The following is a 24854-nucleotide window of genomic DNA, read 5'->3' as shown; positions in this document are numbered from 1 at the left end:
CAGCACTTATATTAAAGAGGATCATGATCCCAATCATATGAACCACCAGGATAACTATAAAGTTTCACTGATCTCGGATCCAGTTCTAAAACTGGCGTAAGACTGTTGAGAGAAGCTCTTGTGAATTAAGAAAGAAAACCTGAAGGCACAGGATTTGCGTTAGACACAAGCTCTCTGCTGGTCTACGACGAGATCAAGAAACACACCTGCGAGCTCGAGAGAAAGAACGAAGCAGCGCGGTGAGATTTTTAGTTTTAAGAACAGATTTTTTTAAAACAGATTAATTCTTTTCGACTACCCACCTGAAGGCACAGGATTCGCGTTAGACACAAGCTCTCTGCTGGTCTACGACGAGATCAAGAAACACACCTGAGACAAAGCAACAGCAGATATAAAAACAATCAGACAGACTACTTAAAAGAGAAAAAGAGATTAGAATAGAAAAATACCTGCGAGCTTGAGAGAAAGAACGAAGCAGCGCGGTGAGATTTTTAGTTTTAAGAACGGATTTTTTTAAAACAGATCTTAAAACCGTAAGAAGAGAATTGAAAAAGAAAAATAGAGAAAATAATTAGTTGAGGACAATTGAGAACTTGAGAATCGTGAGGATTGGACTTACTAATTCTTTTCGACGAGGAAAAGAATCAGAAAGAGGGGGGACAAACGAACGCGACACATTATAACAGAAAGAAACAAAAAACAACTTTTGAGTACCCCTTTCTACATCATGCAACTCGCTTATCCCTTGCTTCCAGCTCATTACTACTCCAACTGCTACCAACCAAAGAAAAGAAAACTACTACACCCTCAACCGCTTCACATCTAAAGCATCTACCTAGAAAGGTAATGATCTTTGACTCAAACCATGATATCAATATCATAACAATAACAACATCTAAGAATTATCTCAACATTGAAACCAGAGCCACAGTGCGCACATCCAAGCTCCTGTATAACTCTTTAGGTTTATACATTAGCCATGAACAATGCGCAACAATCTCATCCAATCTCACTATTCTATCTTCCGGCGCATCCCATAAGCGTAGATGGGTTTTCATGTCTGGCATCTTCATGGCTGTAAAAGGGTCACGTTGTGATGATTTTAATGTTTTGAAAACTTGGAGTAGGAACCAAGTGTCATTGATACTTTCATTCACCGATGGTGCCCGGCGATGAACAAAAATTTTTGATATTCGACCAAAACTTTCAGATTTGTCTGAAAAGCATTTGAAAGCTACAAAGCTATCATTTGAACTGCTTTCAAATGTTGAGTAGGTGACATCTTGATGATGAATTCTCTTCTTAAAAAACGCACGAGGTGGGACCGGTGCGTATCCAAGAGCATCGTCGGATGAAAATGAAGCCCATACCTTGGGTGTTACCCATGTACAGTTGTCTTGGTGTTGGTTGTTCAACCGCTCCACTAACAAAGACAAAACATCGTTATTCAACGGTTCGAGTTGTGAGGTAAAAATTTCTCTCGGCTTTGAGGGTGACGACTCATAAAGTGACCTTAAGCGGCTGATGTACGGCTTCAGTTGTTCAGGAAGTCTTGTTTCATCTTGAAGCAGAGCAGATAAGTTCCCTGCACGGCAGAAATTGTTGAGAAACGTGATTTCAATCTGACCTGAATTATAAGAAACAATCAGTATCATTTCCAATGAAAGCTTTTAATCAAAAGATATCTTGGAATAATTACATTCCTATGTGATTATTATGACACGCCTTCAGTATACTTCCCATCAGTCGTTCATATGGAAACGACCACCACGCTCGAACTGAACCAAACTTCTCAAGACAGTCAGCTAAGTGAATAGCCATGTGGTGGTTGGGAGTGAGTGTACAGTGCTGAAAAAGTATAACCGAGCTGTGTAGGTATTCTTGGATGTGATGTCGGTATCTTTCAATGTGTTGAGTTGAAATTGTGTGATTGAGAGCAAGGTTAACTAAAGAGACCAGATGACAAAAGTTTTGAAGTAAAGACGCTTTCACATCGTCTTGTCCAAACCACAACGGAATCAATATCAACGGTAATTGAATGGCAAAAAGATTTCGCCATTCATCGGCCTTGAGTTTGCCAAAAGACGCTTTTCCAAGAACAGGAATCGCCCGCTTGATCCACGTTGGAATGTGAATCCTAGGCAGGAACGAATTAATAAATTCAAGCATTGCCGAATCAAAGATAATATCATCAAGGGGTGGGGAAACCCACTCTCCCTTCCATCCATCCTCACATAAAGGATTAAACTCCGCATCACTTGAGTCTGTGTTCTCGCTGAAAGAGTTATCTAAGAATTCACACTCGTCGGTTTCAATATCGTGTGTTGGTGACTTATGTTTGTTCAAATTGGGGGGGGGGTCGGAGTGTTCTGAGACTAGATTCAACAACTCCTTCGTACTGATTCCAGGAACTTGATCTTCATCACTAGTTAGCTCTTTCATCGCCCAAAAACGCCGGCAGTGTGTCATAAGAAGCCCAAGCAAAAGGTTATGCATGGAATCGACAACATGAGATCCCACGATGTCCCAGTATTCCAATTCAATCAGGACTGAGTAGTGCACTCCGTGCGTTTTGAAGATTTTCTTCCGCTCAGTAATTGTCTGAGCATCGCGAGCTTGTAGTGCCCAAATTTGGTGCTGGTAAGAAGTGCGGGTAGGCCATGACGTGCGGTCAAAATTGTTGATTTCTTGTTTTTTTAAGAGACAATACGAGCAGAAATAAGTGGCTGTTGCACTTGGGAATCCGAGAGAATGTCTCAAAGCTGGAATGTCGGCTATGAAAGGTAATAGAGCAGCCTTGATGAGGCGTCCTTTTTTGTAGAGGTGTGTTTGAGATAATAACAGTCCAGGATTCCACAATGAATTAAGTTGAGTCACGATTGGGCGTAACACCCAGTTCATCTGCTCGAGCGAGGGTTCGCGTGGGCCAGGAACTATCCCTGCAAGGAAGATATTTTCTGGCCGATATCTGATGTTGAAAGGAAGTGTTAGACACACCAATACGATGAAAGTTATAGATGTGTGATGTCCACTTTGTTTGTTACCAAAGGGATTAATCCCATCAACAAACATCCCAAAGATCAAATTACCACTTGTCGCAGAGAACTGATCTAGGCCGCCTGGCCCACGAAACTCTTTCCACATCTTTGATTGATGAATATCACGAATCTTAGCATTGGAGTCAAATGGCTTAGATGATTCCACAAGTGATTCATCCAGCCAAGTTTCGACCATTGGGCGACACAAGAAGTTTGCGATCCAATTTGAAAGGTTTTGGAATGCATAGCGACATATTGGGATTTCCTTGCCTCGAGAAAATCGAATCAAAGGCTCACCGCAGGTTGTTTCCGAGAAGTCTAGATGCTCGTCTTCTGTTGATGAAGTGGCTACAGTTGCATTTGTATCATCTTCAGGGGGTCCTCCTGGGATTCTAGAAATACGATGGTAACAATTGGGGGGTGTCGTCGTAGTTGTATATAATGCAAAGCACGCCCGGCAGCAATTCATAAAGGTCAGTTGCGGATCAATTTGAAGCCATCCAACCACTGTTACAATAGTCTTTGGTATTCGACGTAGAGCTGCCAGGTCTGCTGGGAGGAGACAAGATCGTGTTTCTGATAGATTTCGTACAAGTCCACAGGTCAAGGACAATTCGATTGTGATTTTTTGAACATCTAATAGCCAGGACGCTGTACTTTGTGATGAGTGGTCAAATATACTCATGATTGCTGAAGTAAGAGTAGCGTGAAGGAACAATGGTTCAAGATTTTTCAAGGTAAAGTTGTGGAATTTGCCTGGAAGGATCAGATCTCAATGAGTACCTCAAGTCGAATCTCTTGATTGAAAGTATAGATGAAAACGTACCACAGTCAAACACATTAACACCCGCATCTCTCGCTACAACAGCAGCCAAACATCTTCGTGGTGGAAAGATGTCAGGTTCCTCAGACGAAATGCTACTTATGACATCATCAAGAAGGTGATGATCAAGGTGTGGATCGGATGGGAGGTGATGTCGAGCATCAATTGGCAGTTTTGAAGCTTGTCCGGATCTGTGAGTCGGAGATTGAATCTGTGATGGGCTGGTAGAATCAAGAGAAAGATGCTCCAATGATTTGACCAACGGGCTATCATTTGAGATGGTCGAAGTCGGTCTCACATGACATGGTGTCTCGGAAGAGCTTCTTGCGGGAGATAAGGAGGCTTCTGCAGTGTTCCTCACTTCAGTACGTTGATGAGCTTCATATGCTGCTCGGGTGAGCTCCACTCCTGCTTGATGATTTCCATATGCATCCACATACACCCCGGAAGCACAGTCAAAAGCTTGGCAGCGACATACAATACGATGAGGTTTTTTTTTGCCAGGAGCCATGTTATTTGAGATTCAAGAAATTTCAGCGCTGATAATCAAGAAACAGGATGAGATAAACAAATGGCAGATTGAAGATACAGTCAACTCGACACAAAACAGGGGAATACAAGCCAGTCATGAAGGTAAGGAAGTATTTATACAAATGCATATGTCAAGACGGGTGTTTTCGCGATTCATAATCATGATATCCCCAACGCTTCTATCCAAACTTTCCTTTGTTGCCGTAGATAGCCTATCTAATTCGATGTTTCACCGGCCAAGTTACAGTCTACTTAATGCTTCACTTTACAAAGTCCAGCTGCCAATCCCGATCGGTTCCTGCAGATGATCAAAATCGGATGTATCAGTTCCTAGTCAGGTACTTCGAGTTCAAACATGCAGTGTACAATAGCGCGGAAAGCGTACCTATGCCTATCACTTAATGATGTCATCATGTCAGAAATCTCTGAATAATGATATCCGCAAACTAGCCGTCCGTCAGGAACCGGGTCCTCGATAACAAATTTGATGTACAAGTCCAACAAGAGCGGATGCGTAAGTGATACAGAGTGCACAAATATATGCGGAGCATGACATTGCAGTGCAAAGCGCAAGTATTCAATTGTCTTTTGACGAGCCTTATCAGCCGTAAGGCATTTGGGTTTGTGAATAAATTCTCTGTTGACTGGTAATAAAAGGTCGGGATCGACAAATGCTTTGTATAAGATCAAGATTTGGTCGATTCGGGCGTCTGATGCGATTGAGTACCCTGGGCGTCTGGAGAGGATAGCTTGAGACAACATGGCCCGAGTAGTACGCCGATGAAGCGGATCAAAATCGATATCAGGTGGGGATGTTTCACTAGCGTCCGCGTCCGGCTTAGGTGGATCGATGGCAAATGGGAGCAAGAGTGGCTTTAAGTTGTCATCGAAGTCTTTCTTTAATTTAGCCTTGGTGTGAGAAGGGCGCGACTTAGTCTTGGGATCGAAGTGGTACAAAACACGATGATAGTCAAGGTTTGTAGTCTTTGAGGCGATGGAGTCAAAGTCACTTCGAAGAAAGACATGGAGCGTTTCGGGTAGTGTCTGGATCTTGGGCCACAAAGGGTGGTTGAATAGATAATTCATCGAGCTAGATTCGGGACGAGTGTTATCCTTATAAGATGGCTGTTGGGTGGTGTTGGTTCCTTTTGGGGGAGTGGAAGTATTGAGTCCTTGAGTTGTTGGCAATAATTGACTGTCAACCTTCATCATGTACGTATGAGCCGTGGGTGTAACCTCATTCTTAGGACTGGTGACTGGCGACTTGGATCCTTTCCTCTTGGCCATATTGCTGATTGGTAAAAAAAGAAAAAGTTATATGAGAAGTTAGATTAAGGAAAGAATAACGATAATACATATACGAATACTTGAGCTCACCGGTGTAGTATGTTTGATTATATTCCATGGAAGGCAAAAAAGATTGAGGGAGGAAACATCAGATAATCACAGCTCTATGAGTTCAAGATCTGGCGAGTCCGCTTCTAGATAGACAAGACGAGATCCACCGTTCAGTGTTTGTCTTGAATTGTAATTGGTAAACAAAACCACACCTTCGTTGCAAATAAAGGCCTTTGTTGATGATGATCTCGAGCAGGTGGTTTCCTAAGCCTTCTGTGCAAATCACTTGATGCATCTAATTATAATCAGTTGACAGGGGATTGTAGGGTACAAGCAAGTCAATTGCTTCAAAAAGTCTATTCCAAAATCATCAAGTGGGGAAGTCTTAATTACAACACTGCGTTCTTCTGGTAATCACGATCAAGAAGAAACAAGTACAATAGAAAAACCCATGAAAATTGGTCGTTTATTTGCAGCTCATTATGGTGTAAGAGTGAAAATCCTTTGTATATCATAGTTTTCCACTCTCCACAGCTCTCCACCCGCTCTGTCTATGTACAGTCAATTTCAGAAAGCTTGGAAACTTTCGCCCGCCAAACTTGAGCAAATTGGCACGGAATTCTTTCCAAGCTTGGTGAAATTGACTGTATCTTTGTAAAGACGCAGCTGTCCTTATACGAGAAATGTAGTCATAGTATTTCATTTACGGTGTTGAAAGGCTGTTTCCCAAGGCAGATCATCTCAAATGAGAAAAGAAAACTATAACGGTACTCAAATTTAAAACCCATCATAAAAACCCATGTAAAAAACCCACGAAAACCCATCTGATTTTTGGATTTTTGGGACGGGTTTTTTTTTATGGGTCAAGATCATCTAGATTGAAAACCCACATGAAAAAAATTGGTTGAGTTGTACATCCAAGTGCGATCAGTCTCATCAAACCAAGCTTGAAAACACTGAGCCTTCTGACTACAACGAGGCCTGCGGTGTCTTGGATGAGGGTATCTTCTTCTTTTGACTTCTTCCTGTATCATCAAAAGGACTCCTAGAATTGATTTGTCTTCTTCCAATTTCCGTCTTCGTTTGTTGATGTAGGCACCCTGTTCAATGATAGTTAACATCATGACCATGCAAGCAAATATGATAGTACGTTCTTGATGGCCAGTGTTATCGTCTGATTCGTCGTTTTCGTCATCGTCGTTGGAATTCATGAAAGACACCATCATCAAACAAGCGATTAGGTTTGGAATGAAAGATGGGGTAGTGGGTGAAGAGATAGTTGTGGTGGACGCAAGGAGAGAGACTTGAAGTAAAATCATGCCATCAAGAGATGATAGGAGCTGCCTGCGAGCTGAGATCCTAGGCATCTTTTGGAATACAGGGACTTGAAGGGGTGGGGCGGACAAAGCTCTCAAGGGCAACCCATCAAAAAAACCCGTCCCAAAAATCCAAAAATCAGATGGGTTTTCGTGGGTTTTTTACATGGGTTTTTATGATGGGTTTTAAATTTGAGTACCGTTTATGTGTAATTTTCTGTGACACTCAAAGTTTTCCAATCTCATGAGAAAAGAACACTTTTTTTGTAGTGTCAACAACGTGGCCCGATATTAGCAAGTTGAATTCATCTATGTTTTTATTGTTAGAGCCATCTACCACCACAAACTTACCTTTTGGAGGTGAGAAAAGCTAAAAAGAGCTGTCTTCAAAGCTCACAGCGAGGATCCAGGTCTCCAAAATTGGTGACAGGACGTAGAACACCAAAGATCCGGGGAGCGTAACCGTATCAGTCTTTTTCTGAGACTAACTCGCTCTGAGACTATCCTGAGACAAACAAAAAAGTAAACCGGATGGTGGCTTTTTGTACACTGTCTGTACAGGCTGGTGGCAACTGGTACATATGTATGAAGACTTGAACAAATTCATCATTAAGACTTCAAAGAAGCTGTTAACACTTCGATAACCTCATCAAGAATCAAGAACCTTTGTCGAGTCATCCATGTGCACCTTATATCTATACCTTCAGACTCACTCCAATCCCCCTGAAACATTGTCAAGGGGGTTCTATCGCTACAACCACTTACATATCAAAGTATTGATAATGAAGCAACTTACAAAACAACAAAATGTTATTGGAACAAGCTACTTTGAATGAAAGTAGCAAGCAAAACCGATACAAGAAAAACAATGCATTGTCATCGGAGCGAGATACTTTGATGTAAGAGGTTTCTATCTGTTGCGTTGTCTTGATTTCTTCAAAAACGACTCAGTCGCCATCTTTTCAAACTGTCTCTTTGTATGTATAATCTTCACGAAAAGGACTCGATATCACTTCTTTTCAACCAACCTAAAATGCTTCCAACTTCTGCTTTTCAAGACATCTCATTTTGCATTTTATCAACTCGATCATCTTTTGTATGTATTATTTTTGACCAATGAAATTGACCAATGGATGTCTGGATGTTCTGTAGTTGGTGGAAGGCTTATAAAGAGAAGGAAGCGCCATGCGAAAAAAAACGCGCCACACAGACCGGGATTGAACTATACCTGTATGTCTCACTGCTTCTCTCAGGTAGTCTCAGAGAAAGACTGATACCGCATCTCTCCCAAGATCCGGTGCGTTGTTTGGTAAGGCGCGCCGACCCCAATTTTGGGGATTTCTTCAACGCCTAGGCGCGCCGCGGCGCGCCTACAAATCGGCGCGCCGAAGCGCGTTTTTTTGCGCCGCGCCCACAACCTGACTGACCTGCCTTGACGTCACAGTGGGAAGTATGTATTGTCATACAGTCGCTTTACATAGATGTTGACATGTAGGTATGTATGTCTACATATGTAGCCGGTTGGTGCCCGCAGCTACCCCAACTTCTTTTTTTGATTTCCCCACTCAAAGACACGAAGTCTTAAACGACCTCCCTCGTTCTATCCGTCGATCTCCTATCCAACACTGCCTTGATATACCCCAAGCAGCTAAGAAATCATAGATACTTCTACCACTTGATTAGTCTCGGGCTCATCCAAGCACTTTCCTACCCCTTTTCAATTACCTACGTTATCTTATCGCATCCAGAACTTTATCAAGTTTCATTATCACAGCTCAAAATGGCTGAGGTCGATTATGACGCATTGCCACAGGCTTTAGAGATCTCCTTCGATAAGAAGACTAGCCTGATTGATGTTAAATTATGTACGAAACTCGCTACCCCTTCCATCCCTGCACTTGGAACAAGCTACTGATTTAAAGTTTCAACCTTTTGGTTGATTCATATTTACATGTGTGGGATCAATTACAGTCGAATACTCTACACCAGCTGATGCTACTCCAACCACCCCTCCCAAAGTCTCGCAACTCGATTTACAATACAAGTACTCTCCAGAGACACCATGGGCTCCCATTCACGAGGTTTCTGATGGTCGCGTTGAACGCATCAAGAAACATTACTGGCACATTTGGGACCTCGGTACCGAGGTAAGTGTTTTCAAACTTCAACCCAGATTTAAATTGCCGTCATCGTTCTCCAACTGATAACTGCTATTCGTGAAAATTGAAAATTTGTAGGAGGAATTGCAGCAACTCCCTACATCCCCAAATGCGGTCTTTGAGGGCCCTGAAGTCACCATCACTGCCCAAGATGTCGAATCTTTCACCAATGTGGTCCTTAACAAATCCGATGTATACCGTGCTTCGAACGCTCAAATGGAAGTTCCCATGGATTTCGGTATCAAACTCGGCTGGAAGGCGATTATGAAGCCCCTTTTCCCAAAATCTGTACCTGGTGATTTACTTGCCTTGGTCCATCTCAGTAACGGATTCACCATGAGAGACCGTGCACCTCAACTCAAGGTTTGTCCATTACATGTCATGTAAATTCCCAATCATTTTGCTGACATGAATCCATCTTTCAGGTGGGCGATGTCGTTGTTAGCGAAGCCAAAATTGCTAGCATCACCAACAGTGAAACTGGAAAAACCGTATCTGTTAAGGGTACCGTCTTCCTCTTGAAAGATGGCGCCAAAGTGGCGGTTATGGACGTATTGTCATCCTTTTTCTATCGCGGTCGATTCGATGACTATGACGCAACTTTCATGTCTGAAGATGACCCCGAGTACAAAGTCACCATGGCTACTACCACCGATATCGCTGTCCTCAAGTCTAAAGAGTGGTTTGATTGGGACGATGAGAAAGTTAACCTTGCCGCTGGTCAGACGTTGACGTTCAAAACCTCATCTTCGTACCGTTACAAAGAGAAGAGCGTTTACTCGAATGTTCAAGTTGAAGGCTTCGCCTATCTCACTGGCCTCGGCTCCGACCCCAATCAACTTGTCCAGGTGGCTACCATCACTTACAACTCTTCTCTACCATCTCGAGGAAATCCCGTTGTCGAATATCTCAAGAGATCTGGGAGTCCTGTCGGTCAACACATCTTATTTACTAACGGAGGTTATGTCATCAAAGATGATCATCCCGAAGAACTCTCCACCCCTCCCAGTAACCAAGCTTATTCCCACTCGAGTTCCGACTGGAATCCTATTCACTGCAATCCTTACTTCGCTAGTCTCGCTTCTCTGCCCGGTACCATCACTCACGGTATGTGGTCTAGTGCGGCGACTCGAAGTGTTGTCGAACGAGTTGCGGCCGAGGGACATGGATCTCGCGTCAAGAGTTACGATGTCTCCTTCACTGGCATGCTTTTGCCCAATACGCCTCTCAAAGTCGAATTGAAACACATCGGTCAAACTTCAAGAGGAAACAAACTTATTTCGGTCACCACGCTTGCCTTACCGTCTGAATCATCTTCCTCCACCCCACCTACGAAAGTATTAGTCGGGACAGCTGAAGTAGCTCAAGCTCCGACTGCCTACGTCTTCACCGGTCAAGGTAGTCAGGAACAAGGCATGGGAATGTCTCTTTACAACGAATCTGCAGTGGCTAAGGCTGTTTGGGACGAAGCTGACCGACATCTTGGTGAAGTGTATGGATTCAGTATTCTTGAAATCGTTCGCAACAATCCTAAGGAGAAAGTTGTTCACTTTGGCGGAATCAAGGGACACGGAATCCGACAGCGATACATGGAGATGTCATACCAGACCACCGATAAAGATGGCAACGTCAAGACTTTACCCTTGTTCGGAGACATCGATCTACGAACCTCCCGATACACCTTCTCATCGCCTACCGGTCTTTTATATGCGACTCAATTCGCACAGATCGCATTGGTGGTTACTGAAAAAGCTGCCTTTGAGGATATGCGCGAGAAGGGTTTGGTACAAGAAGGCGCAGCGTTTGCTGGGCACAGTCTTGGAGAGTATTCTGCGTTGGCGAGTATGGCTGGTATTCTTCCTATTTCCTCTTTGGTCGATGTCGTCTTTTTCCGAGGTATCACCATGCAGCGTGCAGTTGAGCGAGATGAACATAATCGATCCAACTATGCTATGGCCGCTGTCAATCCTAGTCGAATTGGTAAAAGTTTCACTGATGCAGCTCTTCGAGAGGTGGTCGAGACCATCTCCAAGCGATGCAACGTCTTGTTGGAGATTGTCAATTTCAACGTCGAAGGTCAACAATATGTCGCCGCGGGTGAACTGGTTGCTTTACAGACCTTGACCAATGTCCTCAACTTCTTGAAGATTCAAAAGATCGATATCGCGAAACTACAGGCGATGATGTCACTAGAGGAAGTCAAAGATAAACTTACCGAGATTGTCGATGAATGTCACAAGGAATCCGTGGCCAAAGAGAAGAAGGATGGATTCATTGTTTTAGAGCGTGGTTTTGCGTGAGTCCCACTCTTACAAGCTATGTTGTCAATATATGAGTCATTTCACTAGTACTGATCGAGTTCTTTTGACGCAGATCGATCCCATTGCCCGGAATCGATGTACCATTCCACTCGCGGTATCTATGGGCTGGCGTGATGCCCTTCAGAGCATACCTATCGAAGAAGCTCAACCCCGCTCACCTCAATCCCGAATTGCTCATTGGCAAATACATTCCTAACTTGATTGCCGAGCCGTTTCAAATCTCAAGGGAATATGCCGACAGAATCTTTCAACAAACTAACTCGCCGAGACTTGAGAAGGCTTTGAAGAACTGGACTGCAGATGGTTGGGACCTCCCTGAGAATCGTAACAAGCTAGGTTATGTCATCATTGTGGAGCTCTTGGCGTACCAATTTGCATCGTAAGCCTTTCTTCTGTTTTTCTTTCTCTGACGCTCAGAAAGTGGCTCACGTCTCTTATGACTTGTGAACCTAGGCCTGTTCTTTGGGTTCAGACCCAAGACCGACTTTTCTCTCCCGAGGAATTCAACATCCAACGGTTGATCGAGTTTGGACCGTCTCCTACCCTGACTGGTATGGCTACGCGAACATTGAAGCTCAAATTCGAGAAAAGCGATTTGGCGAGCAATATGACTCGTGAAATCCTTTGTATCTCGAAAAACTCTAAGGAGATCTACTACCAGTATGAAGATGAAGTGGAGGAGGCGCCTGAAGAGGCTCCTGCCGCTGCTCCTGCCGTCGCTGCCGCACCTGTTGCAGTTGCAGCTCCAGCTGCATCAGCTGGCCCAGCCGTGGCGGTACCTGACGAACCTTTGAAAGCTGTCGAAACGCTCAGAGTCTTGGTCGCTCAAGGTCTCAAAAAACCGTTGTCCGAGGTTCCCCTCTCCAAGGCAATCAAGGACTTAGTCGGTGGCAAGTCTACTTTGCAGAACGAGCTGCTCGGAAGCGCACGTGAGTGTTCTAAGAAGATTCATCTCCTTCGAGTTGAACTAATCAAAATGCACCTTTATCTCATCAGAGGCCGAATTCGGCTCCGCACCCGACAAAGCTGAAGAAATGCCACTCGACGAACTTGGTGCCGCACTCGGCTCAAGCTACAGCGGCACAATGGGTAAACATACGAGTGGTTTAGTTTCTCGTTTGATCGGTAGCAAGATGCCCGGTGGTTTCGGAATGTCTGGCGTCAAGTCACACTTGACCAAGGCTTGGGGTCTAGGTCCTGGTCGCGTCGATGGTGTGCTACTGATGGCGGTGACTATGGAGCCTCCCAAGCGACTTGGCTCAGAGGCCGAAGCTAAAACTTACTTGGACTCCGTGGTTCAAGCCTACTCTCAAAATGCGGGCATCACCCTTAGTCAGGGTGGTGCCGCTGCTGCCGGTGGCGCTGCTACTGGCGGGGCTACAATCAACTCTGAGGAGTTTGAGAAATTCCTCATGGGTCAAGATATCTTTGTCTCGCAGCAAGTCGAAGTGCTTCTTCGATACCTCAAGAGAGACTCACGTGACGGATATCGACTACACGATCTCAAACATCTTGAATTCCAGCGTCTCCAGAACCAACTCGATGCCATTCACAAGGAACACGGAGAATCCTACATTCAAGGTATCCAGCCGGTCTTCGATCCTTTGAAAGCCCGTCATTTCGATTCTGCCTGGAATTGGGTTCGTCAGACTGCGTTGGAGATGTTTTTTGATATGTAAGTTGTTCTTTTCTTCTGAAGCAGCAGCTTTCATCTGGGCCCACATATATTTCTTTTGCAGTATTTATGGCCGTTTGCAAACAGTAGATCGGGACATCACTGCCAAAGTAAGTTTTCCATTCGTCATGATCCCGACTTGTAGCTGATCACGTTCACATCGATAGTGTCTGGTGATCATGAACCGAGCCAACCCAGCGTTGTTAGATTATATGCAGTATTATCTCGACAACACTGACGCTTTGAAAGGAGAACGCTACCGACTCGCCAAGGATTTTGGGCAAATCCTTCTCAGCAATTGTCGCGAGGCTATCGGCACTGCACCCATGTATCGTGATAGTAAGTATTGATTGAAATAATTTTGAACATCATGAGGTTTCTTATGCTTCCCCCTCTTTCTAGTCACATTCCCCACTGCCCCGAAGACTACAGTCACTGTGAAAGGTGACATTGTCTATGAAGAAGTCAACCGAACTGGTGTATCCCGACTCGAACGATACGTTGCGGAAATGGCCGCCGGTTCCAAAATCACCGCTGAGATGAATCTTGACAAAGTTCAGGAGTCGATTCAGAACCTTTACAAATTGGTCAAATCTCAGCCAACGATTGTCAAATCACAAATGGCCGCGATCCGATCCCTTTACGGCGAGGTAGTTAAGGGCCTGTCCCACAACGAGCGAAATCGACAGGGACCTGGTGCTCCGAGAAGCCGCCGACCATCAAGTCAGTTCCTTCGACCTGTGCAGGTTGAACCAACGGCACTCTCTAGCGACAAAACACCTCTACTTCATCTAAAGCGCAAAGTTGGTAACAACTGGGTTTACAGCAGTAAATTGACCACCGTAAGTTTGTTTCAGTACGCGTTCACCTCGACAACTTGAACTAATTTATCCATGTATCGATCACTTTCAAAATCAGCTCTATCTGGATGTTTTGACGGAGATTGCCTCTGCTGGAACGACTTTCGAACATAAGAACGCACTCCTCACTGGGGTGGGTAAAGGTAGTATTGGTGTTGAAATCTTGAAGGGTCTCTTGAGTGGTGGTGCTCAAGTTGTCGTCACCACTTCGCGATACTCGCGTGCCACGGTTGAATATTACCAAGCTATTTACCAAGAAGTGGGTTCGCGTGGTAGTAGGTTGACTGTAGTGCCTTTCAACCAGGGATCTAAACAAGATGTGGAAGGTAAGCAGTCTCATTACCAACCTATGAACCTATGAGGAAATATCTGTTACTGAATGAGCTCGATTTCGATTGCAGCTTTGGTTGACTACATCTACTCCACCGATAAGGACAAAGGTTTAGCTATGGATTTGGATTACATCCTTCCTTTTGCTGCTCTACCCGAAAACGGACGAGAGATTGATGGTTTAGATGATCGCTCCGAATTGGCGCACCGAGTTATGTTAACGAACTTACTCAGGTTAATGGGAGAAGTGAAGAAGAAAAAGCATGCTTTGAAACTCGTTACTAGACCTACTCAAGTTGTCTTACCATTATCACCTAATCATGGTTTATTTGGTAATGATGGATTGTACTCTGAATCGAAGATCTCTCTAGAGACTTTGTTCAATCGCTGGTCTTCGGAATCGTGGGGCGAGTATCTCTGTCTTGCTGGTGCAGTCATCGGATGGACTCGTGGTACTGGTCTCATGTCAGCTACCAACATTATCGCCGAAGGAGTCGAGAGCCACGGCGTTCGAACCTTTTCGGCCAAGGAGATGGCCTTCAACATCTTAGGGCTGATGCATCCTCTGCTCTTCGACGTGGCTCAAGTCGAACCTGTTTGGGCTGATTTGAACGGTGGAATGGACAAACTACACGATCTTGCTGAAATCACGACCAAGATCCGACTTGAACTCAACGATGTGGCCAACGTCCGCAAGAAAGTCAGTGTTGACAACGCTATTGACTTCAAGATCGTTAATGGAGCCCAAGCGGAATCCATCCATCATCCTGTTAACATCACCCCTCGTGCCAACTTTACTTTACCTATTCCGAAACTTCTACCTACGTTTGACCATGAGAAGAACATGTCTATGCTCCGGGGTATGCTTGATTTCGACAAAGTGATTGTCATCGCTGGTTACGCTGAAGTGGGGCCATTCGGAAGCTCTCGTACTCGATGGCAAATGGAGGCCAAAGGAGAGTTCAGTATCGAAGGCTTACTTGAATTGGCGACCATCACGGGTCTGATCAAGTTTGTGGACGGTAAATTGAAAAATGGTAAACAGTATGTCGGTTGGGTTGATTCAAAGACCGAAGAACCGGTTGATGACTCACAAGTCAAGGCCAAATACGAAGCCCAGATCCTCGCTCATAGTGGTGTCCGGTTCATCGAACCCGAGTTGTTCAGAGGCTACGATCCCAAACGTAAAGGTTATACCCAAGAGGTCGAACTTAACCACGACCTTGAAGCTATCGAAACGTCTTCAGCTGATGCTGATAAGTTCAAGCTTCAACACGGGGACAAAGTGGATGTATGGGTCGATGGTGACCGATGCTTCATTCGATTCAAGAAGGGGGCGAAGATAATGATTCCCAAGGCTGTCAGATTTGATCGGTTGGTTGCCGGGCAGGTTCCAACAGGTTGGGATGCGCGAGTGTTTGGTATTCCGGATGATATTATTGCTCAGGTTGATCGTACTTCGTTGTGGGCATTGGTCTGCACTGCGGAAGCTTTGAGTTGGTCATCACCCCACTTTTTCCTTGTATCGATCATGTCTTTCCCTTACTGATCGATCATGTTTGCTTTTGATAGTGATGGCGGGTATCACCGATCCTTATGAGTTATACAAATACGTCCATCCTAGTGAAGTCGGAAGTTCCTTGGGATCTGGTATGGGTGGTATGAGCAGTTTGTCGAAAATGTTCCGGGATCGTCGAGAGGAGAAAGATGTCCAGAAGGATATCTTACAAGAGACCTTCATCAACACGGTCGCTGGATGGGTTAATCTGTTACTTTGTAAGTACCGAAATCCGGCTTTGATCATACGATGATGCTCCGGTCTTGGGCTTATACGTGTTACCTCGCAGTATCTTCGAGTGGTCCTATCAAGATCCCTGTCGGTGCTTGTGCTACCGCTTTGCAATCCGTGGAAATCGCTTGTGATACCATCCTGAGCGGAAAGGCTAAGGTGATGATTGCTGGTGGGTTTGACGATTTCGATGAAGAAGGAAGCTTAGAGTTCGGTAATATGCAAGCTACCAGTAACACCGAGACTGAGCTGGCTGCTGGGCGTGAACCGAACGAAATGTCTCGACCTACGACGAGCACACGTGCAGGATTCATGGAGTCTCAAGGATGTGGTGTTCAGGTGTTGATGTCTGCCAAGACGGCCATTGAGCTTGGTGCCAGTATCTATGGTGTCGTCGCCTACACTGCCACTGCCACCGACAAGGCTGGTAGGAGTGTTCCAGCGTCAGTTCTTCATATCCTTTACATCAAACGCACATCAATTTTCTTTTATTCATCTTCTTCCCTATTTATAGACCCGGTCGTGGAGTTTTGTCGACCGCCCGACAAGCACCCGCAAAAGTGCCTTCGCCTGTACTTGATATGGAATATCGAAAGCGTCAACTAGTTTTCCGTCGCAAGCAGATTTCAGAATGGCTAGAGAACGAAATTGAGATCTTGAAGAGTACGGTATCGCATCTCGAAGCTAGTGGTACTCCCATGACTTCTGAAGACGTCAATGAGCGATACGCCTCGATCGAACGCGAAGCCAAACGTCAGGAAAAGGAAGTCTTGGGTACCTTTGGAATGCTCATGGGTGAAGATCCTACAGTCGCACCTCTTAAGCGAGCACTAGCTGTTTGGGGTTTGACAGTAGATGACATTGGAATTGCGTCGGTACGTTCTTTCTATACTTTGTGCCGGTCGCGAACCCTTCAGTCATTTGCTCACTTATCTTGCATTTTGTTAGTTCCATGGTACCAGTACCAAAGCTAACGATAAGAATGAAAGTTCCGTTTACAACAAGCAATTCCAACACTTGGGTCGGTCTCGTGGAAATGCTGTTCCAGTCGTCGCGCAAAAATGGCTCACTGGACACCCCAAGGGAGGTGCCGCTGCTTGGATGATGTGTGGCGTTACGCAAGCCATTCAGGATGGACTTATTCCCGGAAATCGAAATGCGGACAACATTGGTCCTGAACTTCAAGAATTTGAATTCTTACTATTCCCATCCAAATCGATTCAAACCGATGGTATCAAAGCTGGTCTACTCACATCCTTTGGCTTCGGTCAAGTTGGAGGACAGATCTTGGTCGTACATCCTGATTATTTATTGGCTGCGATTGAGTCTCGTGATTACGAGACTTACAAGTCCAAGCGATTGGTACGAGAGCGCGCGGTATGTCATCTTTGTCTTCAAGAATCTTCCAGATTGCGTCTCTGTAGCTTACGTGTCTTGATCTTCATCACAGAGTTACCGCAAATTCAATGACTTCCTCACCAAGAGATCCTTGGTCGTGCTCAAAGAGGCTCCACCTTACACCCCCGAATTGGAGGCGCCAGTTCTTCTCAACCCTCTTGCTCGAGCTGCAAAGGATTCCACCGGTTCTTACTCATACCCTAAAAAGCCTGAACATTTACCTACTAGGGTGAATGTGGCCGTCAAAACTGCAGCAGTGGCCGCTAATTTGGTCAAGAAATACGATCACGAAGCCGGTGTCTATGGTGTTGGAACTGATGTAGAGATGATCACAGCAGTGCCCAATTCAGCAGTTTTCCTGGAACGGAACTTTTCGGCGAGTGAACTCGAGTATTGCCGACAAGCACCTGATTTCCAGGCCTCTTTAGCTGGTAAATGGACAGCTAAGGAAGCCGTTTTCAAAGCCTTGAAGACCGATAGCAAAGGTGCAGGAGCAGCCATGAAAGAGATTGAGATCATTTCAAGTGCTAGTGGACCTCAAGTTATGTTATATGGTGAAGCAAAGAAGATTGCTGATGCCAAGGCGATCAAAACTTTTGAACTCTCAATCACCGTAAGCTCAATTCATGCCCGGTATCTATATCGGATCTTTCGAGTTTTACTCATCTTGTCATTTTGGCTTGCCATATTGTAGCATTCCGATGAGGTCGCCATGGCTTTTGTTGTTGCCCGCGCCTAGTCCTTTCTGGATGACACCTAGATTAAGCAACTTTTCTTTATTCTGATTTATTCATGAACCTCAATGAAAGTATCTTTCGAAAAAAAAGTTTGTCTCAAGTCGATTCTTCTAGTATAACTCTCGTATAGTACAAACACAATCTATTCTTGTTTTTTCAGAGTAGTCTTTTTATACATTTATATTGTTTTAGAATCAAATTATGTTAATTTGGTTCTTGATCTCTTGGTATTGAGTACTGTGACAGGTTTGGAGAGAATTGAGTTGCCTAATCATATTTGGGGTGGACGAGATGTGAGATGAATTAGAGTCAAGTGATTGCCTGACAATGAGTTTTTGAGGCAACCCTCAACAAGATTGTGGTTAGTTTCTCAAACTTTTTCTCACAAAGGCCACCTTCTCATTGGCTTGTTGGCTTGTTGGCTTGCATTGAGAGATGCCTTATGAAGGTGTGATCTTTCAGATGGCTGTTCTTGATTACTAGGTAGGTATGGCTGGATTTATTTTACATCTAGCAGCGCCAGAAAATTGACGTCTATGTGTTTCCTTGAGCTTCATGCACCCTCCTCATCCCAATCATTCGGCGATAGAAGACAAAGAAATGAGTGGATACTGTGAAAACAAAAGTATGCAACTAAACTGACAGGATCTAAAGCTCAATACTTCTTCATGGTAAAAACATCTGACATTACCACAGGATTCTTTGAATGTAAGCAAAGTTGAACAAAACAGGAAAATTGTTCATCTTTGCACTCTAAGAGTTCATATGGCCATGTCTTGAGGCTTGAGATCAAGCTTCAACCTGAGATCCGGCTACTATCCGGCAAAGTCTGGTCCATCCGACACCCGGACCGCCGGTTATTTTTGATATCCGGAGTTGCCGGAGAATATCCGGCTGGTTTTTTTTTTGAAAATCCAGGATCCGACATCCGGACCGGCTATCCACTGGATATCCGGCAGTAAGTTACAAAAAAAATAAAGAAAATAAAAAAGGATTCCACTATTTTCTGCCCCCGGGTCAGTATCCGGAGCCCTCTCTCGGACCGGACACAGGGCAACAAGCATTTTAGAGCCCCCTTTGAAAAAATAGGGCTCCTTTAGGGGCTCCCACACCATATTCCCGTCCATTTATTGCCTAATTCCATTGCTTGCATGCATCCGATCTCATCTCATGTGAACTTGACATTCCAGCAAGCAATGCACAAGGTGATTGATGATATGATCGAGGTCGCCAATGCGGACGCGGGAGGGGCTTAGTTGAGCTTACATCATAGGACAAAGGACAAGACCACAGGGCATACAAATGTTGAGAGAACTTACTAGTGACATGAAAATTCTCACAACAAGACATACAAACAGACACATCAGAGATTAGAAAGGTACAAAGGAATAGATCTGAATAGATGCATGAAAAAGAAAAACAATGTTGAAAACAAAAGTCGTTGATTTCCAATCGCAAAGAGCACATTATGTAAGTACCTCGATTTGCCCCCCAACCCATTTGAACATTCAATTTCTTGATTTGATCAGCTATCTGGCAGTGTGTAATTTCGGCTGAGGCGTCCTGGTTGTGTTCCTCAGGAAAAGGTGCTAATCAAGCGCCAAATCCCATTGGAATGGGGATACATAGAAGGACAAAGGAAAATAGGCAGAGGGAGAAGAGAGAGAGGGACAAGGGGATTTATAAGGAAGGTGTCTGACAGGTACACGGCTTTTGACTCTTTTAAAAGGGGAAATGTAGAGTTTAGCACCCTATTGGTTAAAATAGGGCGCAAGAAGGTGTAGAAGGGGCTCGGACGTGAGGATGTGCTTATGTAAGGAGCCCCTGAAGTGCCCCTGAGGTCCGACTCACCAGAATTTTGGCTGAGTGCACTCAGGTCGTGTCGGATACCTTGGGTAATGCCCCAAATCAAAGGGGCTCCGGGTATTTGCCAAAGGGGCGGAAAATAGTGGGATCCATAAAAAAAACAATTAAAAAACAAGACTCATCCCCACCAATTCCAACCAATAATCAGTGTTCTATTCATGCACACTCCTTCTATCACCATCTTAAAATATTTGATTTCAATTTAAACCCATCATATCATCCTCACATTGAACTTAATGGACATGTCTGAAGAATCAAACACGGTTTCTTGGACCCCAGCTGAATCAACTACTGATTCTCAAGCCGATCATTCAGATATCACTATTGTTTCTTCTTCATTTCAGAATCAACCAGCAAGCTACGTCTGGAAATTCTTTAAAAAGTTTAAAGATTATAATCAGTGCCAATTCATCATGGGGGATGGAGCTGAGTGCGGGAAACAGCTGGCTTGCGATAAGAAAAGCAGTACGACTTCAATGAAGAACCACCTTGAATCAAAACATGGTGTCCGTGATGCCAATCTACCCAACCAATCTTATATACTGGCAGCTTTCAAGAAGGTCAAAACTGGACATGTGGTGAGTTCTTATTTCCTAAACTCGTCTTTCAAGTAACTCGTTACTGATGAATCATGATGTGACTTGAGTTTATCAGAATAAACTCGATGTCACCACTCTCAAGACCCATTTGTCTTATCTCATCACCGATAACAATCTTCCCTTCTCAATTTTTGATAAGCCATCATTTCGACAACTTTTATGCCTTTGCAATCCTCTTGTTGATGGTATGATTGTCAAGCAACATTCCATTGCCAAACATACACAAAAGAACTACTATCACTACAAGCAGTACATCTAGAAGATTTATTTTGGCCCCTGCAAATACATTGCAATCACTCAAGATGCCTGGACTTTGCCAAACAACGTCCCGTTCATGGGTCTCACTGGTCATTTCATCAATCACAGTGACATTTTACTAGGCACTGGCAGGCCAGTGAGTACGACCAGTTCAATCCAATTTCAATTCAATTAAGATTCAATTCAAGTTCGATTCAAGTTTGATATCAATCCAATCTCAATGTATGACCTGGAGGAACAGACAAACAGTCTTCCAAATTGAGCTGAAATGAAGTATAGCTGAATGTCCACACATGAAGTTGGCAGAAGATCCGGAAGTTCTGAGTAATTTTCAGATAAAACACAATTATTATGCCCAAATATACTTCTCAACACCTTCCAAAGCCTTCTCCTGCAAAACACAAGTTAACATATGAAGGATATGACTCATTGACCAACATGAGAACTCCCTGAGTAGCACTTCAACAAAGATCACATGAAAAACAAATGTGTTGAGGGTTACAAAAGCCTTTATGGTTGAGAGTCCCCAACTCATTCAACTACCAAGTACCAAGGATAGGCAAGATGTTCAATCTGGCTATTGAAAAGATACATGAAGTGTTGATTGTTTTTTATTGCAAATTCATATGTATATATGTCATGATTTTTTGTTGGGAGGTGGGTTTTCATAGACTCACAAATATCACTATTATATTAAGCGGATAACAATAGGAAGACAAAAAAGGTGTGATGAGGTGGTTGCTTTTGGTTTTGTGATTTGAATTAACCCATTGATTTATATTTAAATTGTTTTATTTGGGATCATATTGATTAATTCAATTGAGATAGTTTTTTTTATTTTGGCTTTGTTGTTTTGTTTAGAAATAGCATTTGGACGTAAGTTTGTAGCCTCTGGCTTTCAAGCAAAACTCAGCACTGTGTGTAACCCTAAGGGGAGGCATAAATGCTGAGTTTTTGCTTGAAGGGGGGGGTTACAAATTTACATTTATTTAATTAATTTAATGTATATGGTCAAGAGGTCTGCTCAAGTCTGGTATCTAAAAAACTCAAATGTATTCAATTGTGAAGACAGCCAGATCCAACAGGACAATCGGGGCAAAAACCCAAAATTATTGTTGGGCGGGGCCGCCAAGTCGCGTCTTGGCGACCCTCCTAATTTTGACTCTCTGACATCTAACGAGCTGATGATCGGTCTCGGTCTTGACAATCTCAACACCTCGCCGCAATTCAACTCGACTTTGACACCTATCACATTCTTCTGGTTTTTCAATATTGATGGTCTTGCTATGTTGGTTGTTTAGTTCATCAACTGCGTGGTTCTCATCTTCAGCTATGTTGACAGAATGTGTAAGTACATTAATGTCCTTTCTGATACTCCTTTTCGTTTTTTGATTTTCTTGTTTGTCTGTATTACTTATCAACTGATGATCGATTTTGGTGATTCTCAATGATCTAGTTTGATATGAAAGCTTAGATGCGAATTTAGAATCATACATTATGTGAGTAACTTGCTCTCTGAAATCTTTGGTCTACTTTGGCTTGTACTGATTGACTTCATCATAAAAGCTCTTCGGTTCTGGTGAGAAAACCTGATTAGTTTGTTTTCTCTTGACATATGTATCAACTTCTTACTTCCTTCAATCTTTGGCTCTTTTCAATTGTGACCAGTTTGTTCTGTCAAGGTTAGAGGTTAGACAAAATGTAAGTCAAATAAATCAAGTCCACGTCTATCCGCTTAAGCTACCGGATAGCAGTGAGGAAGAAGGGAAGTTATACCTTCCCTTCCTCACTCGCAAGCTATGGTTTTGTGTGCAGGTGCTACCCTTGCCTTTGGAAGATCCAAAGGTGAGGGAAGCTTGCTTTGGGAGGAACCACATCTTTGACTTTGAGGAGAGGAACTCACTAGGTCCCTACTCTAAACTCAAAGTCGAAAAGCTTGCATGAGAGCGGGGAGCAGAGCCCCTTCGAACCAGGGTGGGAGGGAAGCCAAAAAGGCTGAGGGTTTGAAAAGAGAAAGGGGACCTTTCACCGCGAAAGGAAAGCTCAGAAGGGGAGACAGAGTCGTGAGAATGAACTGGCGGAGAGATCGGGCAGTGGAGCGAGATCCTAGATTCCACCAAGGGGGGGACTGGGATCTTGAGAGCACTCTTGACTTTGTGCCTGATCTCTAATCAAGCCAGGGCAGAACTGACGAATCTTGATTTGTCAGTGCCTGCAAAAGTCTCACGTCTTGTGACTCTTCTAACGTGGTGAGCTTTCCACGGTGTGACATGGACTAGTGTGATTCCTAGTCCCGTCGTCACCACACCACAATCAATTTACAAAGTTTCACAACAGTTTTGCTTTCTAACATGCTAATTTTGAACTTTTTTGCCTATTTTCTTGGAAAATGTACAAATCGGATGTACCAAATTAGGTTGAAGAGATTGCTCCACCTCAGTTTCAAACAAACTCAACTTGGCCTATTGAAAAGGTCTTTTAACTTGTCTACAGATACATTGAATTGTATTTTTTTGTAAACAATTCTTTCTAGTGAATACTTGCTAAAATTCAAATGCTTTATATTTAGGTAATATAGGATTCAAGCATTGAAAAGTATAGATGGGCAGATGCAGAGAGTCCACATTGAGCTAAAACAAGAAATAGGAAGGTATGTAACCTCCACCATACTGATCAACCCAGTCCTGGCTAAGTGACCTCTAGCTCACTTCAAAATTTGACACAAAAACACCCTCAGGTTCTTATAACATGGTTTGTGAGGAATAGCTCAATAGACAGTCAGACTCACAAAGATTGTCCAAATGAGCCCACAAAACTGGAGCAACTTGGCAGTAAATTTGTGACAAACTTTTTATTTACATGGTCATCTTTCAGATGCAATTAAATCTTTATCAAGACTTTAATAAATTATTTCTCTCTCTTTTTTCATATGATGTAATTTACCTCCTTTTACAAACAAAGAAACAGATTTTGATTTTATTCCAAGCTTGAGAATCAAATGAAGCAAAAGAAGAACGATGAAATCATGTGTACATATACAAAGAAAGAGAAACTGTATCAAAACTTTAAACTTAGGTGGGCAAAGTTTTGCAGTTCTTGGCATAAGTAAACCACTTGGTTTCTTTAAATCCAATGTTGAAGTCAATGATGTAACAGGAATAGAATCTGGACTTGGATTAGAAGTTGTGTTCTTTCTCAAAACATTTTCATTCTTTTATTGCCACAAGATATTTAAGAATCTTGTGCATGACCTGTATTGAGCTGGAGCTGTTCATCAATTTCATCTGTTGTCCAAGATACATTCACAAAATGTCGCAAACAAAGCATCTGAAGATTTTAGGATCCCCCAAAGTGAGAGAAAATGAATCACTTGTATCACTTTTGGTCTTGAGCTTTTGTTTCCAAAACTCTGTTCATCAGAATTGTTAATGATCATGTGTCCTGGATCCTATCAAGCTACACTGTTGTCACATGGCTTGTGATTGAACTGGACATATCCAGAAAGTGTGTATGGTGAGCATGAAAGGAAACCTCATGAGCCCAAACTTTACTGCTTGGGAAGTTTTCAGAATGCAATATTCCATACTGAGTAATTCAAAAGAAGGCACCAGAAGATCTGGGAGGATCATTTGCATCTTCACCTGTACTATTGAACTAGTTCCATGCGGATCTGCCAGTATATGCAGCTAATGCATATCCCCCACTTGTACTGAATTTGTAGTCAGTTTGAAGTTGAACTTGAATTGAATCTTAATTGGATTTGAATTGGATTGAGGTGAATCATACTCACTGTCCTGCCAGTGCCTAGTAAAATGT

The 24854-nt window shown here is 43.5% G+C and overlaps 3 protein-coding genes across 3 annotated transcripts; 2 read left to right on the top strand and 1 right to left on the bottom strand.

Moving 5' to 3' along the window:
* Positions 1-4644: 4644 nt before the first annotated feature.
* Positions 4645-5797, bottom strand: MELLADRAFT_93098 (uncharacterized protein; the record flags this gene model as incomplete). Its single annotated transcript, XM_007416004.1, has 3 exons — positions 4645-4690; positions 4778-5683; positions 5754-5797. The coding sequence occupies 3 exons, from the start codon at positions 5795-5797 to the stop codon at positions 4645-4647; spliced, it is 996 nt and encodes a 331-aa protein (XP_007416066.1).
* Positions 5798-10626: 4829 nt separating this feature from the next.
* MELLADRAFT_39635 (uncharacterized protein) lies at positions 10627-11909 on the top strand (the record flags this gene model as incomplete). The annotated part of the gene is made up of 2 exons (XM_007416053.1): positions 10627-11501; positions 11579-11909. The coding sequence occupies 2 exons, from the start codon at positions 10627-10629 to the stop codon at positions 11907-11909; spliced, it is 1206 nt and encodes a 401-aa protein (XP_007416115.1).
* A 1459-nt stretch (positions 11910-13368) lies between these two features.
* On the top strand, positions 13369-18538 carry MELLADRAFT_45383 (uncharacterized protein; the record flags this gene model as incomplete). Its single annotated transcript, XM_007416054.1, has 10 exons — positions 13369-13540; positions 13604-14043; positions 14120-14387; positions 14463-15887; positions 15964-16167; positions 16239-16623; positions 16695-17055; positions 17129-17557; positions 17631-18191; positions 18273-18538. The coding sequence occupies 10 exons, from the start codon at positions 13381-13383 to the stop codon at positions 18315-18317; spliced, it is 4278 nt and encodes a 1425-aa protein (XP_007416116.1).
* Positions 18539-24854: the final 6316 nt, after the last annotated feature.

This window comes from Melampsora larici-populina (genome assembly GCF_000204055.1).
Source record: "Melampsora larici-populina 98AG31 unplaced genomic scaffold MELLAscaffold_56, whole genome shotgun sequence".
Lineage (NCBI taxonomy): Eukaryota > Fungi > Basidiomycota > Pucciniomycetes > Pucciniales > Melampsoraceae > Melampsora > Melampsora laricis-populina.
This window is presented reverse-complemented; position numbering and strand designations above follow the sequence as displayed.